General features: G+C 33.2%; 2 protein-coding genes across 2 annotated transcripts; one reads left to right on the top strand and one right to left on the bottom strand.

Annotated features, from left to right (window-relative positions):
- Nucleotides 1-8,740: 8,740 nt before the first annotated feature.
- On the top strand, nt 8,741-11,500 carry LOC111382007. The gene has a single exon (XM_023005864.1). It carries the CDS (start codon nt 10,172-10,174, stop codon nt 10,667-10,669), a length of 498 nt encoding a protein of 165 aa, XP_022861632.1. The 5' UTR covers nt 8,741-10,171; the 3' UTR covers nt 10,670-11,500.
- A 188-nt stretch (nt 11,501-11,688) lies between these two features.
- On the bottom strand, nt 11,689-14,519 carry LOC111382006 (uncharacterized protein At1g24485-like). Its single transcript, XM_023005863.1, has 7 exons — nt 14,257-14,519; nt 13,569-14,121; nt 12,715-13,045; nt 12,629-12,654; nt 12,413-12,484; nt 12,301-12,359; nt 11,689-11,807 (listed from the first exon to the last, which is right to left on the bottom strand). The coding sequence occupies exons 1-7, from the start codon at nt 14,327-14,329 to the stop codon at nt 11,689-11,691; spliced, it is 1,233 nt and encodes a 410-aa protein (XP_022861631.1). The 5' UTR covers nt 14,330-14,519.
- Between the last annotated feature and the right edge of the window lie 1,661 nt (nt 14,520-16,180).

The following is a 16,180-nucleotide window of genomic DNA, read 5'->3' as shown; positions in this document are numbered from 1 at the left end:
ACATTTGGAAGGTTTATACCAAAAAGGCATTTTGGCAAAAAAAAAATAAAAAAATAATAATAATAATAAATAAATAAAAATTGGGACCATTGGCACCAATTTCTCAATTAAGTTATGGTCGCAATGGTACGACTCACAGCAGATCCGACTGTTGCGATTGAATGGACCATATACCAGACACCAAAACATTTAAAGAAAGAAATAAAGAATTCCCATCTACCAGAAACCATAACATTTAAAGAGAGAGAGAATTTGCCACTACCATTGTTTTAAAACTTTTTTTCCCACTCATTTTCAACCACACATTTGTACAATAAAATATTTTGCACTTAAATTTAAAATTTTTCCTATTTTTTAAACACGCGGTCTCTAAAACGAGGGCTTTCGGTCATTTCAAAGTATGAAAATAAAATATTTTAATATAAATTGTCATCAAGAATGAGATGTATTATTAAGAATGTTGAACATAAGAATTTGACCCAAAAAAAAAAAAAAAAGTTGAAGAAATAGTTGCTACAATGAGCAATGATTGAGGAGTTTTATCTATATTTAAAATATGATGTATCAAATAAAAATTATGATGGCAATACAACTACGCTAAATATAATTGTTGACATTCACTTAAATTAAAATATATATTTTAATCTATATCAAAAATGGACTTAACTTTTCTAGTCTAAATATATATTTATTATTCTTTATTATTAGTACCAACTTCGCTTTAAATTATTGTATTATTTTTCTTCATTTTCTTTGTACATATTANTTTTTTTTTTTTTTTTTTTTTTTGCGTAAATTTATTTATTTTTCATATTAGCCCAACTTTAAAATTTTATTGTCCAGGCCCTGAATTCGCTGTGTCTTGCTTTCCTTGCCCACATCTCCTTTCGACTTCGAAAGTTCACTTGGGAGGGAGAATCGTTGCCGTCCAGCTCTTTCACTGTAAATTGCACAAATCTAAATAAATTGTCATATGATAGTCTTGAAAAGATATTGCACTTCAATTTTATGAGCATCACTTCAAGTTGAAAAAGAAAAAAAAAAATCTAATTTCATAAAGAAACATGTGAGGACTACACAATAATTTAATCATTTGGAAACTAATTCAAAGGTTGAGGACTAACTTGATGAAGAGGCGATACATTGAAGACTAGTGGTGCAATAATATTGTAATTCAAGAAATTGAATTTGGGTTGGGTAAAGCCTTCTTATCCACGTTTCGTATTCGTCACGCAATCGACTAGCAACTTTTCTGGATCAATGCCCAGTTCCCCATTTTTTGGCATTCGATTTAGGGCAATCATGTTATCCAATTTCAATTACTTTCAAATATTGTTATCTTGTTCATTGCTGCCAACTTAACTAAATATATACATTGATCTGGACGGTAAAATTAATTGATAGTTGTTGTGTAGAAACGTAATTTTAGTTCATATACATATTTTTTTTGAGATGTGAGGCATGTGTTGTTGTGTAATGTGGATATACACATAGATCATCCATTACCTTTAATGTTCACATCAACATATTACGTTAGCTAAATTCATTGAACAATAGACAAAATGACAAGATTCGTAAGCAAATCGAAGTCTGATGACCTCATTACACCAAATTGAAGATGATTAACCGTATTTAAACCAAAATCTGATTTAAAAGTTATTGGACATTGTTTGACCAAACTAAAATATACATATACATGTGTATTTTTTAAATTTATTTTCAATCACATATTTTTTCCGAACAATAATATTACACGTAAATTAAAAATATTTTCTTATCTTTTAAAACCACATTTCCTAAAAAATTATATTCCAAGACATACTTTCCTCAAAATTTCATTTTCATGGAGGCCAATCAAGGGCTTAGTAATCCAAAAATATCTTTTCGTTGTCAAAATCTAAACTCAAATGATAACAGTAAAGTCTTATGAGTTCGAGCCTCTTTTCGAGTGATGAGTGAAATTCTTTGATTTCCTTTTAAAATAAAAATATCTTTCCGTTTTAGAGAGACAAAAGTTAGTCCCAATCCATACTTATATGATAACTAGTTTTTTTGCCCGTGCAATGCATGGGTTGTGTTTCTTTGAAAGTAATGTTAGTGTGTTAAATGTTAATGATTGAAAAATACACGTTTGAACAAAGGATGATAGATATATAGGACCGCATCAAATTCTTGAATTCTTCGTCATCTTTGCAAAGATGAAGTTCTTGCACAAAGTATTTTACTTTGGAGAAAGAAAAATGATGTCAATGAAATAAAAATGAATCTATTGTGTAGGTCACAGCAAGAAATCATCTGTTTTCGTTAGTTTAAGAACTGAACTTGTACTCAGGCAAAACATTTCAATGAAAAACACTCATGCTTCCACTCAACTGAAATTAAGCTTCCCAAATTCACATCACACATGCTTTAACACTTGATTTCAGAATGAGGTACAAGAAGATTGAATGTTCAAACCTACATTCGTTTTCGAGCTAACTTGTCTCCGTACCTTAGCATTTGCACTTTAGCTTGTGCTTGTTGATACAAATTCCTATGGTCTTTTACCCATTTTTGCAGCTTCTCCTGCAGATACAAGTACACATGATGGGTGACAATGAATAAATAAAGTTCTAGTTGAGTCACATAAAAAAAATTTCACACTTCAAACATTTATTCTCTTGATCAAAAAAATATTTATATCACCCAAACATAATGTGTGTAGTCAATTCTACCATTAAAGCACTAATGCAAATAGGTGGCAATAAGCATATACCTAAGTAATCCAGCGATCTTCAAAAAAAAAAAAAATTCCTCACAAGATAAACTCTCTCTGTATATCTAAAATAATTTTCTTTCTGTAAGGACAGACATTTACCAACTACCACTTATATTTTCTTTTCTTTTTTCTCTCCAAGAAAAGTAAATAAATAAACAAAGGCCTAAAGTGAGTCAAAAACTCAATATTTATTAACCATTTAACAAAAATAAAATGTCAGCGAACCAATTTTTAAGGAAAACAGACTACTTATTTGGATAATCTTCCTACCACAAGATTATGGACTGTGTTTGTATGTATGTGGTGTGTGAGTGGGAGAGAGAGAGAGAGACCAAATGCGAATGATGTACTAAAAATTAATAACATTTATGAATGATTGATTAAATTTATCAAACTAAACACTCAATATATCACCATGAGCTTCAATGGCCCCAAAATTAGTCTTCTCCACTGCCAATTTCGCTAGCAACATTTGCTCCTGCTTTCTCATTACATCAAAGACCTTCAAAAACATAAAATACTGAAATATGTGTGAATGCGAGAATGATTTAACCTCATAGTCCAATTGGGTTAAGGTTAAACTGCTAACTCATTATTTAAGAAAACCATAGATTTAAATAAGGATGTGTGTTCCTCATTAAAAAATATTAGTTTTTACATAAAATGTTTAAAAAAAAAAAACCAAGGACTTTCTACAATTTAAGAAACATAGACTCTCCACAAGTAGCACTATCTTGTCCTAAAGAATAACGCCAAGAGGCAGCTTCTAGGATTCCCCTGTCCTTATCATAGGACATAGTCCCAAAATGCGAAAAACTAAAAGTATCAACTAATGCAAGACATTTTTTCAGCATGATCTATCTAGATATACCTCCAAAAGCTTCCCTTCCTCTAAAAATTGCTCGTAGCTAATGTAAAAAGAATAAAAGAATCTAATAATTGGCTAGTACATATAAAATAAAAAGTTGTATATGAAGTTTAAAAAAAAATTCCCCAATTATGGAAATTATAGAAACTAAGAAAAATGTACAGCATTATAAAGAAACCAATAAAGTTATAACATTTAATATCTACAAGAGAAACAAGGTAATCTTGCGGTAAATAAATTCATGAAGTTAATGCAAAGCCTAAGAAATGCACATCTTGTCTTGATAAAAAATTAAAGCTGGATAGAATTTAAAAGAAAAACTAAAATACAACTGACTGTGTAACAAAATAATTGGAATAACGCACAATCATACAACATTTAATCCATATACAATTTGTTTAAGGTAATAAAATCCTTTATAAATATTCAGGACAATAAATGAAAATTAAACTATGAATATAAATAACAACAATTCCAAGAACCAATAACGAGTTAGGTTTCAAAAAAAGGGAAAAATAGTTTCACGCTTAATATATACATGTAATGGATAAAGAAAAACATACCGATTACTGCTTCCATGAAGGGCAACACGCCAACGCCATAGTGGATTCAAGTTTTTTGTTAGAAGAGACGGTGTGTATAGAATTCAATTCAACGCTCCTTCCTCCTCTCCATCGAAATTTGATTTTCAGAAATCAATAGGAAATAAATATTAACTGATAGCACCCCTTTGTGGAATTAGATGTAAAGAAAAGATGAGAGATAATGAAAGGGAGCTCCAATTATTTTCCAAATGAGAGAGGAGGATGATAGGTTGAAGGCAAATGAAAGGGGAAGATTGAAGAAATGATAAAATTTGTGTTTTTTCTAGTCAACAAAGGAGGCTACCAAGTGTCAGATAAACAGTAAATATTCAGTAAAATAAGTAATAGACGTTGGATTCAAGTGTGAAAGCAATCAGCAATGCCATATTTTGTATCAGGATCATTGAACCCTCAAGTTCGAGATGGTAAAATAGTGTTAGCTTTGGAGGGTAAAATAAGAATGGTGTAGATGAACGAGGGTAAAATGGAAATACAAAATACTTCATAAACAAATAGTAACTTGCACATTCCCTCTTTTAATAGTAAAAAGATAATAGAAAAACCTTGATGGTTCACTAATTAATACTACTAAATACTGATAAAGTAAAAGTCCCTCTTATTTTCGTCTTTTAAGTCCCAACCAAAGTCAACTTCTATCTCACACAAACACACTCATGATCAGCTAGGCTTTGGTCTGAATTTAATAACTTGTACATTCAAGTTTACCACCGTGACAAAAAGTAACAAGTGGCACAATTTCATAGGCTGGTGGATTTCTCAATAAATCTCTTCAAGAAATTCTTTAATTATAAAATAGTATCTTATGCATAATAAAGAGCATATTTAAATTTAAAGAGCAATTTTTTTTAATGTGCTCCATCAATGTTTTCTATTTTGGCTTTTCATTTTGTATTTTTAAAAACATTTATTGATTTCTCCACTTCTTTTATACGATTTTTTGGGTTAATTTCACAAATCTTCATTGAACGTACGAAAAAATTACAAAACGGTCACTGAAATTTAAAACTTTCAGTGACGGTCACTTAAGTTTCGGGCGCTTTTCAGACAGTCATTGGAGTTCAAAAACTTGCAAAAATGGTCACTAAAATTTAAAAATACATTTTAAATTTTTTGGATTACTTTTGTGGCAACTTTTAGACTATTTTCGACAATCGATATTGTCGAATTTTGATACCGTTAGAAAGTTGACAATATCCTCTTCAATTACCACCTAAAATCTCCTCGTAACTTCAACAGATGTCACTGATTTTCAGATTTTTTGGACAACTTTGGCGGCGATTTTTCGACGACTTTCGACCACTAAGACCACCGAATTTTGATATCGTTGGAAAGCCCACAATGTCCTCTTCAATTACCACCCAAAATCTCCCCCAAACTCCAAAGGATTCGATCGGAATAAACCCACAAAATTGGGTACCCAAAAAGGCGAAAATCTAAGTAGATTTTTTGGGCTACATTTGAAGCAACTTTTCAGTAACTTCCTACCACCAATACTGTAGGATTTTGATGCCGTTGAAAAACCCACAATATTCTCTTCAATTACCACCAAAAATCTCCCACAAACCCTAAAGGATTTGACCAGAATAAACACACAAAATTGGTTACTTGAAAAGGTAAAAATATGGGCAGATTTTTTTAGTTTTTTGGGCGACTTTTGCAGTAACTTTCTGGCAACTTCCGACCACCAAGACCGTCGGATTTTGATATTGTTGGAAAACCAACAATCTCCTCTTGAATTACCACACAAAATCTCCCCATAACTCTAAGGGATTTGGCCAGAATAAATTCACAAAGTCAGCATCCTGAATCTGGGCAGATTTTCGCCTTTTTGGGTAGCCGACTTTGTGGGTTTATTCCGACCGAATCCTTTAGAGTTTGGGGAGATTTTGGATGGTAATTGAAGATGACATTGTAGGTTTTTCAACGATATCAAAATCTGACGAGCTTGGTTGGAAGTCGCCTGAAAATCGCAGCAAAAGTTGCCCAAAAATCCTGAAAATCTGGGCAGATTTTCAGATTTTTGGGTGATCTTTTCGAAGATTTTTCGATCGAATTTTTTGGAGTTATGGAGAGATTTTGGGTCAGAATTAAAGAAGAAAATGTGGACTTTCCAATGGTATCAAAATTCGACAATATCGATGATTGGAAGTGGCTCAAAACTTGTCACAAAAGTAATCCAAAAAACTGAAAAAGTGTTTTTAAACTTTAGTGAACGTTTTTGAAAGATTTTAAATTTTAGTGACCGTTCCTCCAAGTTTTTAAATTTCAGTGACCGTTTTTGAAAGCGCCTAGAAACTTAAGTGACCATTACTAAAAGTTTAAAATTTCAATGACCGTTTTGTAATTTTCGCATAAGTTCAGTGACCGTTTGCGAAATTAACCCCGATTTTTATTTTTGTTTTTATTATCAATGGCCAACCATTTCAAATATGTGCTTTGTATTCATTAGGCATATTTTACATTGTTTTAGTAATGAAAGTCTTAAAATTCGACTGGTCTCTCTTGTGTTGGTTATTATGATTATTGAGGACACAACTTGTTTAGATTATTGTGTTGGTATATGTTGTATTTTATTTGAGGTTGGCTAGTCCAAATTAAAGGAGAGATAAATGTCTAAATTTTCTTAAAAATAAGTCATAATAAATTACATAGTATAATAGCCTTGATGGGTTTGACATCTAGTTAGTATCCTTAATCTGTGCACGTCACGTTTTGAGTTTATTAGTAATGTTCGAGTCGAGTCATGTCAATTGACTCTTTAAAATGGAGTGCACGTTGTATTTAGATAATCTCTTAAAAATGCTTTTAATTTGTCTTCTATTATAAGTCCAATTAAAAGGGTTTTGAGTCTTTTATTTAATTTATCTATAATGAACTTATCACATAATGATAACTTGTAACCCTTGAGAAAATGAAGAACAAAACCAAAAACTCTCAACTACTTAAACAATGACGGCATAAATAACTTTGTATATAGTAATTCAACCCGAAAAAGTTCAATAAATTTCTTCAAATCTCATATATACAAATTATAGACAAGAAATTATGTTAAATAGCACTGGTAAGGATCAGAAAATTTCTTCAATTCTCATATATACAAATTATCGAAAAGAAAATTGATGGGGGATTTTATTAAGTGGGCATTTGTTTTGTAAGTTATCAGACATATCTCGCGATAAAAATTGAACTTCACTTATTACAAGGATAAATTCCATAATATACATGAAGTAGAGTTCAGAAAAAGATAAAATAAAATAAATGAAGAAGAAGAAGCTATTAATCATTATTAGACCCAAATTTGAAGCACATTGCTAGCTTTAGGGATCTTTCCCGGGTTTTTAGATTATGGATTACGCACTTCTTTTGTTATTTCAAACTGATTTATTTTTTTTAACAGTTTTAATTCTTATTTAAATTTTATCTTTTCAGTTGTCTGTTCTTTGTAGCAGTCTGCTTTAGTATCTTCATTTCTTGACCTTTCATTCAAAACTGCACATTGATTTGCAAGTAAAGGTGAAGACATGAATGATTCATGTAAGATTCATCCTAGTCTACCATCTTTAATTTGTAGCACAGGTTAATCATTCTTCATAACCTTAGAAGTTAATCTTGTTTTAAACGTGCTATGCCGAAACCTACTTGCTACTCTAAGAGCTTATTTGTGAGTGATTTTGAAAATTGATTTTTTGACTGTTAGGAGAAAAGTGGAATTCACCTGTGAGAGAAGAAGTCAAATATGACGGCTGAAATAGTGAAATAACGGTCAAAAAATCAATTTTTTGGGAGGAAAAATCTCTCCCAAACAAGCCCTAAATGTACACGCCGTAAATTAAATTCATTTTTCATTAATTATTTAAGATGTGCATAGTATTTAAAAATAAGTAACGAAAGAACTCAAAACAAAAATATTTACTTGTACTGATATCAAGTGTATTTAAATTTCATCTTCAACGAGTTGCCTTGCGTGAGTTTATTTTTTAATCAAATACATGGCACATGCTCAATATTCTAATGAGAAGTACTTGGTGTACATAATATTTCATCCATAAGAGTATATGGATACCTTTATGGATGAAATATTATGTACAAGTAGAATAATTGTATTCTAATTGAGTGACGACGAGATTAGAATAATGATACCATATGCGTTTCAAATTTGTCACATTGAATTCATATTTCTTGAATTACTTGATAGGTTCACAATCTTCGTAAATGAGCAATAAGACTTGAATGCTTCATCTTTAATTATTTTTGTACCTCATTTATTTTCGAGTTGTCTTTGATGTCCTTCTCACATGTTGGTCTAATTCATTTTTTTCATTCAAAAATGAACATCAATTATATTCGAAAATTGAATCTTTACCTAATGTAATATTGGGATTTTTTTTTATATTTTAAAATCAAACCTAGGAGAGAGTTGCTTATTCTGTGTAATCTAGTGTGCTTAATTATTATTAATAATAATTATTATGACAGTACATACACGACATACAAAAAGATATACCCTATGTTGATTAGCTTCTCTAATACACATTAGCTCTCCAAAGCTTAATCCAAGCTTTTCAAGTACTAGGCATGATTAACTACAACTTGTATTATACAATGACAAAAAACTCCATACCCAAATTTAAAAAATTACAAGAAATACCAGCAAGAAGCTGAACTCTCCAAAGGGTACATTTGTAAACTCAAAAATCCAATACATACATGATCTTGGTTTGATTGGGAAATACAGTCTTGTCACATGCTCACATGCCTAGGACTCATGCCATGTTATTATGATCTCTGTAATAAGGGTCAGAACAAGAACAGCTTATCTCTCTCTTAGACTAATCCACATATCTAATAATTCATTTTGCCACTAATCAAGACAGTAATTCTTTAATACAAGGTTGGTTTTCCAGAAATTTTGATATCTCAAATGCCTGTGACAGAATATGATGTTATTTAAGATTTTACATAATCATCAGGTTTGATGTGTATCCCTGCTAATTCATTAAAGAAAGAAGCATATGGAAATATGTAGTGCCTTTAAGAAGGTGAAAAATTTCTTGATAATTAACTTAGAAAGTGAAAAAAAGAAAAAGAAAACATAATTTCAGCGAGGGACCCAATAGCTGTCTATTATATCATAACTGTTTGTTCATTGTGCAGCTCCAGAATAGCAATGGTACATTGATCACTTAATAGCAGTAGAGAGAGATAAGGTGGCCATTAATAAATTTTGACTTGTAAAAACCAAGGCTACATCACTTTATTGTCATGAAGCTTTTTTCCCGATAAATTTGAAGTCAACTATATGGTATCAGATTTCGACAAACACAAACAAACAATTCGATCCGTCTAAAATTGAAGATCAAATTTTAAAAAAAAAAGTCACTTACTGGACATGTTAAGGGCAAAGAAAGATCCATGAATCCAAAAATACAGTAAAATGGCATTGTTGAAAAGGTTTTGTCTTTAGCCCCCAAGGTGTCTATGTGCTGTCCCCATATTCTATAAACAACCTTTGTTCACTGTTTCAGCTTCACCAGACCACTTAGTTTTTATATTCTCACCGTCCAGACATATACCAGGAAAAACTTTTGATCAAAACTATAATGTAAGAATAGATCATCTCCATTTTTACCTCCCTTTATAAAGCATAAAACCTCATGCACATGTTCTAACACAAGTAACTTGTGATCCCAAAGTTTTCACTTATTCTTCGGGCTTTTCTTCTCTTCTTTTCATTCTAAAATGGTCTCCCCAGAAACTGTTCAGGCTAGCTCCAAATGTACTGAACCGAATTTGAGTCCCCGGATTTGATTCTCTGCAGATTTTCTTGAGGAAGATAACTTCATTTCTACATGTCCAAATCCTCTTGCAGAGAAGAAAGAAAGAGAGAAAGCATTTAACGCAGAATTTGAGTTTCTCTCGGCGAATTTAACGAGCCAAAACATGATTACCGCAGACGAGCTATTTTGCGAAGGTAACTTGCTGCCTCTTTGCGAAATGCATCATTCCGAGAAACTCAACAAGATTAGCCTCAAAACGGAGAATGCTAAAGAGGAAGCAGATGGGAAAGAGATTAATAACAAGGAAGAAGCCAGAATAAGTTGGTTTCTTGATGATGATCCCTCTCCTCGACCTCCTAAATGCACTGTTTTATGGAGAGAATTATTAAAGTTGAAAAAACAACGCGCTTCTACCTTGTCTCCATCATCTTCCTCCTCCTCCTCTAGAGGCTCAATGGAGAACGTGCCTCCAGTTGATGAAAGTAAAGAACGGGTAGGACCTCGAGACAAGACTGTGACGAGAACAAAGAAAGGGCTGGAGAGAACAAGATCCGCAAGTATGCATATAAGACCAATTATCAATGTTCCTATTTGCACACAAGGAAAAAACAGTGCACTGCCTCCCCTTTTCTCCATAAGGAAAGGAAGACTAGAGAGGTAAGAACAAGAAGCTGGTCGCTGCTTGTTGGGTGATCTGTAGAGATGTTATAATTCCTTGGTCTTTTTTTTTTTAATCAGAATTGATTTCATGTTCTCTTTCTTTAGATAAATTGTTGTTGCAAGTAAGTTTTGTTATTAATTACAATATAGATGCTGACTTTACTTTCTGTAAGAATGTTTCTGCAATTGATATCCATTGATTCTAATAAGATTGACCTGAAGGAGAAGGGGTCAACCAAAACTAATAGAGATTGTTGTAGTTGCTTTAGATATCTAGTAATGAATCGAACGGAGTGACAAAAAATGAGCCGACCACAGATTTCCTTTGAACAAGGCTTAATTATTTGTTTTAGCTTTTCTATGAAGAGATGAGGACTCATGATCCAAAGAACATGGAACTTCTGATTCCAGCTAAACTCATCCAACAGAAAAGGGAATACAAAGTATTAACTATGCATAGTAACACACAGTTACAAAGATCTTATTGCTTACGAGTAATGTATACAAAACGTATGTACTTGTAAATATACAGATAAAGATTGTGATACAGAGACGATCATTCAAAAAATGACTGGATATAAACATCATGCTAATATACAATTTGACGCACATTTTCATTTGTCAATCAAACAATACATGCTGGCAGTGATAACAAGTCTTGATGCTCAAAAGAAGCGGTATGAATGTGGTTAGAAAGATGAGGCATAGTCTTACTTCCAAGATTTGGAGAGTTTTGGGAATGCTCGTTAGACTCGTGCGTGGTTGTTAGCGACTAGTTTACATGATGTTGTCATGATGGTGGCAGTATCAAAAAGGGATTCCCGGGAGTAACCCTGTGAAGAACATACTTGAATTAATTAATCGTCTAAATTAGCAATGGAGGAAATGTACATCAGCAAACGGAATATTACCTTAGGTCCAATCCAGGTTCTCCAGAAATGTTGCTTGGTACTTGGCCGGTCAGATTATTGTTATATAGGAAACTGATAACAATGACCACAAATTAGTACGCCAAATTTTTTATTGAGTAAAAACAATCTCCCTTCTTAAACACGGAAATGAATTCATGTCAGAGCCCATAGCCAGCGAAGGAACAAGAATTCTATTTCCACATCTATGCCCATTTCCAAATATGTAAACTAAAACAAAATAAAGATAACAGAAAATAAGCCTGGAAAACTCTCTCTAGCTTGGAATTTTCAGCGCTAATGCAACATTTTCTATTAAGAAAGATCACATAAAGTATTCTGCAAGATTGGCTGAAATGGGGTGTATCTACACTTCTACTTCGCACATTTGTGGAATAAACCGGCCTTTAACTTAGAATTTGGTTGAACTTTGCTCATTCACGTTGTCCATTCCCCATTTAGAGACCATCATATAATCAGGATTGATTCATTACTAAGCCACAGAAAACTGTGATTTAGTACTGACACTTGCAGGGAAAGGTCAAAAAAGTTAAGGTTACTGGATCTGGTCTATGACTTCTGTGAAAACGATCATGTCTAGAACTATCCTTCCCATGATTATTTGAGAGGACCTAACAAAACATTTCACTGATTCCTAGTGAAGGGATTAAACTATGAATGTTTACGGTGAGAAAACCACTGAGCAAGTATTATGGATTGCAACCATAGTGCATGTGACTGTAAATAGTAACATGAGCATTTTTCGAATGTGATAATAGATGTCTGCATGAAACATTGAATTTCAACTCAGACAAAATGCTGGGAATAGAACTTACAGCTCACGCAAGTTTTTTAAGTTTCCCAGCGAAGGGGGAATCTGTCCATGAAGCCCGTTGTCTTCCAAATGCCTGAAGTGAAAAACAATGTGTATTAGGGGAAGAAATTAGGCTTGAAATAAAAATTTAAATAACATAAAGTTGTCCACAATACATGAATGCCAAAATTCAACAGCATTCAAGTCACTTTGTCATGCAAAAAAATCTGGTATACACTGTCTTGTAAGAAAATCTTTCTCTATCTATTAAAGTAAAGAAAGGTAACTGTTAAAAAAAAAAAAAAAAAAAAGCTCACGACTCACAAAATTTCCAAAGACAACAACACCAGCTGGAGTCACACTAAGGTTATTGTAATAAGTTATCCCATTTATGGTTATGTCCAACATTCTTGAGCTCACTGAAACAAGATCATCTGCAAAATAAAGTGCTATGTAGTATGAACAGTTAGGGAGAGATGCTGGAGGCCATATTAAGACCAGAGGTTCTGGCTGGTCTTTTGTTAGTCGTGTCTGAAACACTCTCACCGGGGGTAGATTCCAGATACCAGAAACAGAAACATTTTCAGAACTCAACGCGGGAGAATTACTCTCTCCAAATGGTGCCCAATAACGATCAAATAGATCGTCAGGATATCTGTTGATTTGGCATGGTTATAGTTAGCCAATTGGCAGAATGAATAATATACTTTTTAAACAAATATTATGATGATAAAAGAAAATTATTTTTACCAGTAAAAATGGTCATTATATAAGATTCCAGAACTATTATATTTTCAAGTTTATACTCTCAAAACATAAAAACTTCCATCATTGTCCGAGACAAACATATTTTTTGTCCTTGAACTAAGTATGGAAAGCGGGTACCAGCTAGGCAGCTACAAGTTTTTAACTAAAATTTGAAGGGGAAGACATCTAAGAATTTCCAAATTATGATACGAATCAATACAAGAGAAGAAATACATACACAATTAAGCAAAATTTTAAAGGGAAAGACAATCCAAGAAGTCCTAATTAAACAAGTACTAATGACTAATGTCCAGACAATCCAAGATTTGCCCCTAATGTTTCTACTTTTCAAGCACTCGTTTTAAGATAAGCAAATTCCAAAGAAGCAAGAAGTTCATAAATCAACAAACACAATTACATCAAAAGCTCACCTTATTCCCATTCCTCCAAGCCCAAAACCGTGCCTTGCAACTAAACTCAAAGCATAAGTATTAAAATCTGTAGAATTGTACATTTGATCCCACAAAATCAAAACCTCCAGGGCAGAAATAAAAGGGTCTGAATCTGTATGTGTATTAGCAGCCAAACATACACTCAAATTCTTCCCAGTAGGCTTAAAAATTCCTTCATAATATGTAGAATCTCCATTCATATAATATTCTGTTGTATTCACCATAGACCATGTTGTCCCATCAACTATCTGATCAAACACCGGTGGCCGTGTGTGAATATACCCACCGATTCCGCCATAGAAATATGTAGTCCTCACCATGTATTTCCTAGTACGGTCAACTGGAATTTCGTAGCAGAACTTCTTGAAAAGGTTGTTTTTCAATGGAAATGTACGGGCAGTGGCAAGAGTTCGGTTTAAAACCTGTGTTGTAACGTTCTTCGGAGTCCCGGAGGATACGTAGCCGGTGTCCGGCAGCCATTCTATGTCGTTGATTGTGGAGATTTCTGTCGCGCCACAATCAATACGTACATCTGAAGGAAAAATTGAATTGTATAATTAGACTTCATAAATTGAAAATATATCAAAATTTTATACGGGTTGTTTTCAATAGTAACCAAAAAGGCAAAACGAAAAGATATAGGGATAAAAGGGCTTATGGGTTTTACCTCTGGGGGGTTGAGAAAGGGAGGTGGAGAGGACGGAGAGTAAAGAAAGGAGGAAGAGAAAGGCAGCGGTCATGGCGACTGGTGTCAATTGAATAGAGAGAGAGAGACATAAGAGAGAATGTAAAGATGGAGTCTTTGATAGAGAGCAAAGTGCAGAAGGGAGTTTGATGGAGTCAATGGTAAAGTGGAGTTGAATGGGTCCGTTGGAGTTGGGAGAAACGAATATATATACATGTGAGAGAGAGAGAGAGAGAGAGTATAGAATCATATGTGGGGCCGGCAATGGAGGGGTCGTGGGGGTGGGCCGGTGGCGTAGGTGGAGTTAACGCGGGAAAGAACCAGGTCAGAATGGAAGATGAGCAATGTTTTTTTTTTTTTTTTTTACAAGGTGTCCGGGCTTGCGTCAGACTAGATCCTTGTCCCTGAACCTCCGGCCCCTCAACGGCTCAGGGAGGTAAATCGCAGGATGTGCCCTTGTTGGCTCCCAGGTTCCCACAACTTATTTGAACTCCTTCCGCAAAGAGAGCTCTCCTCACTGGACGTTTGTTCACACCAATGACTTCCTCTCCATATGGCTCCCAGTGTTAACTCCAGGAATCGAACTCTCCACCTTGCTTCCAGCGTCCCAGCGAAGTGATTGTTCCACCAACTCGGATGTGCCCTGGGGGGCGGAAGATGAGCAATGTTTCGTGTACAGTGAATATGACAATATGGTTGAAAAACGCGATATGTTATCAATTTAAAAAATAATTTATTATACAAAATTATTGTACAAATAGATTAATTGATGGAAGATTGATTTAACGTGAGAGCTTCCTTTATTTTTCTTAATCATATGTTGTAATAATATTTTTAAGGACAAACTGCACTATGGGTCCTCGATCTATTGTCATGATAAACATATTGATCTCCAACATAAAGAAGCAAGTAGATATTCGACTTTTCATTATTAATTACAGGATAATAGTTTGACAAAAAGGGTGCAAACTTTCATTTAATTATCACATTGGTCTTGCATGACTAATTTTATGAAATAAAGTTTTATTCAATATTTTTTATGTTATTTATATTTTGTCAAGATTAAGACAGGGCCGACCCTGAAAATTTTGAGGCTCTATTTGACTTATTATCTTGAGGCCCTTAAACATAAATTTTTTTACAAACTTAGAGGGTGTTTGGAAGATATTTTTATATAAAAATGTATTTTTTAATAGTAAATTGATGGAAAATGTGTGGTTGAGAAATAATGAAAAGTTTTTTTATTTACGTGTAATATTATTTTAATAAAGAATGTGTGGTTAAAATGAAGAGAGAGAAAAATGGGTTTTGAAAAAAAAGGATACCAAACGGGGCGTTAGCAATAAATATTGGTTTCTACTGCAATGATATTGATCTCTATATCAATTTTCTTACTTGGCTCGATTATTTACAAGATCAAAATCCCAAACAAGAAGCCTTATGCCCCCCGTTTGCTCCCATTCTTGCCAAATTTTAATGATTGAAATAATGTTTATTTGAAAAATGTGTGGTTATAAAACAATGAAAAGTTTTTTATTTACATATAATATTATTTTATGGAAGATTGTGTGATTGAAAATAAGAGAGAAAAAAATGAGAAGGAGAATGGGGGTCAAACGAGGGCATATCTAAGGTATTTCTTTAGCATAGTTTCTGCACAATTCTATTAAAGAGTCTAATGTAGCTTACGTGAAGGGAAATAATCAATATCCCACATCACACTACTCAACTAACATTAACAATCTCAAGATACTTACTTGAAGGCAAGGCAACACTCAATACAACGTCAAATTTAGCAATGAGACATTGGCATTTGCTTTGTTTTCTTAGTTTTCATATCTGAAATTACTTTAGCAAAGGCCTCCACAATCCTCTGATGCGACTTAAGTATCATCTTACTCCATCT

Source organism: Olea europaea, unplaced genomic scaffold (assembly GCF_002742605.1).
Source record: "Olea europaea var. sylvestris unplaced genomic scaffold, O_europaea_v1 scaffold2415, whole genome shotgun sequence".
In the NCBI taxonomy this organism is placed as follows: domain Eukaryota; kingdom Viridiplantae; phylum Streptophyta; class Magnoliopsida; order Lamiales; family Oleaceae; genus Olea; species Olea europaea.
This window is presented reverse-complemented; position numbering and strand designations above follow the sequence as displayed.

What these genes read in the sequence shown, in the direction of transcription:
- LOC111382006 (XM_023005863.1), bottom strand. Translation starts at nt 14,329, where the DNA reads ATGACCGCTGCCTTTCTCTTCCTCCTTTCTTTACTCTCCGTCCTCTCC. An exon ending in CCTTTCTCAACCCCCCAGAG is followed by an intron (nt 14,122 to 14,256) that starts GTAAAACCCATA and finishes TTTTTCCTTCAG; the next exon opens with ATGTACGTATTGATTGTGGC. An exon ending in TTACAGTCACATGCACTATG is followed by an intron (nt 11,808 to 12,300) that starts GTTGCAATCCAT and finishes ATTTTGTTTTAG; the next exon opens with TTTACATATTTGGAAATGGG.
- LOC111382007 (XM_023005864.1), top strand. Translation starts at nt 10,172, where the DNA reads ATGATTACCGCAGACGAGCTATTTTGCGAAGGTAACTTGCTGCCTCTT.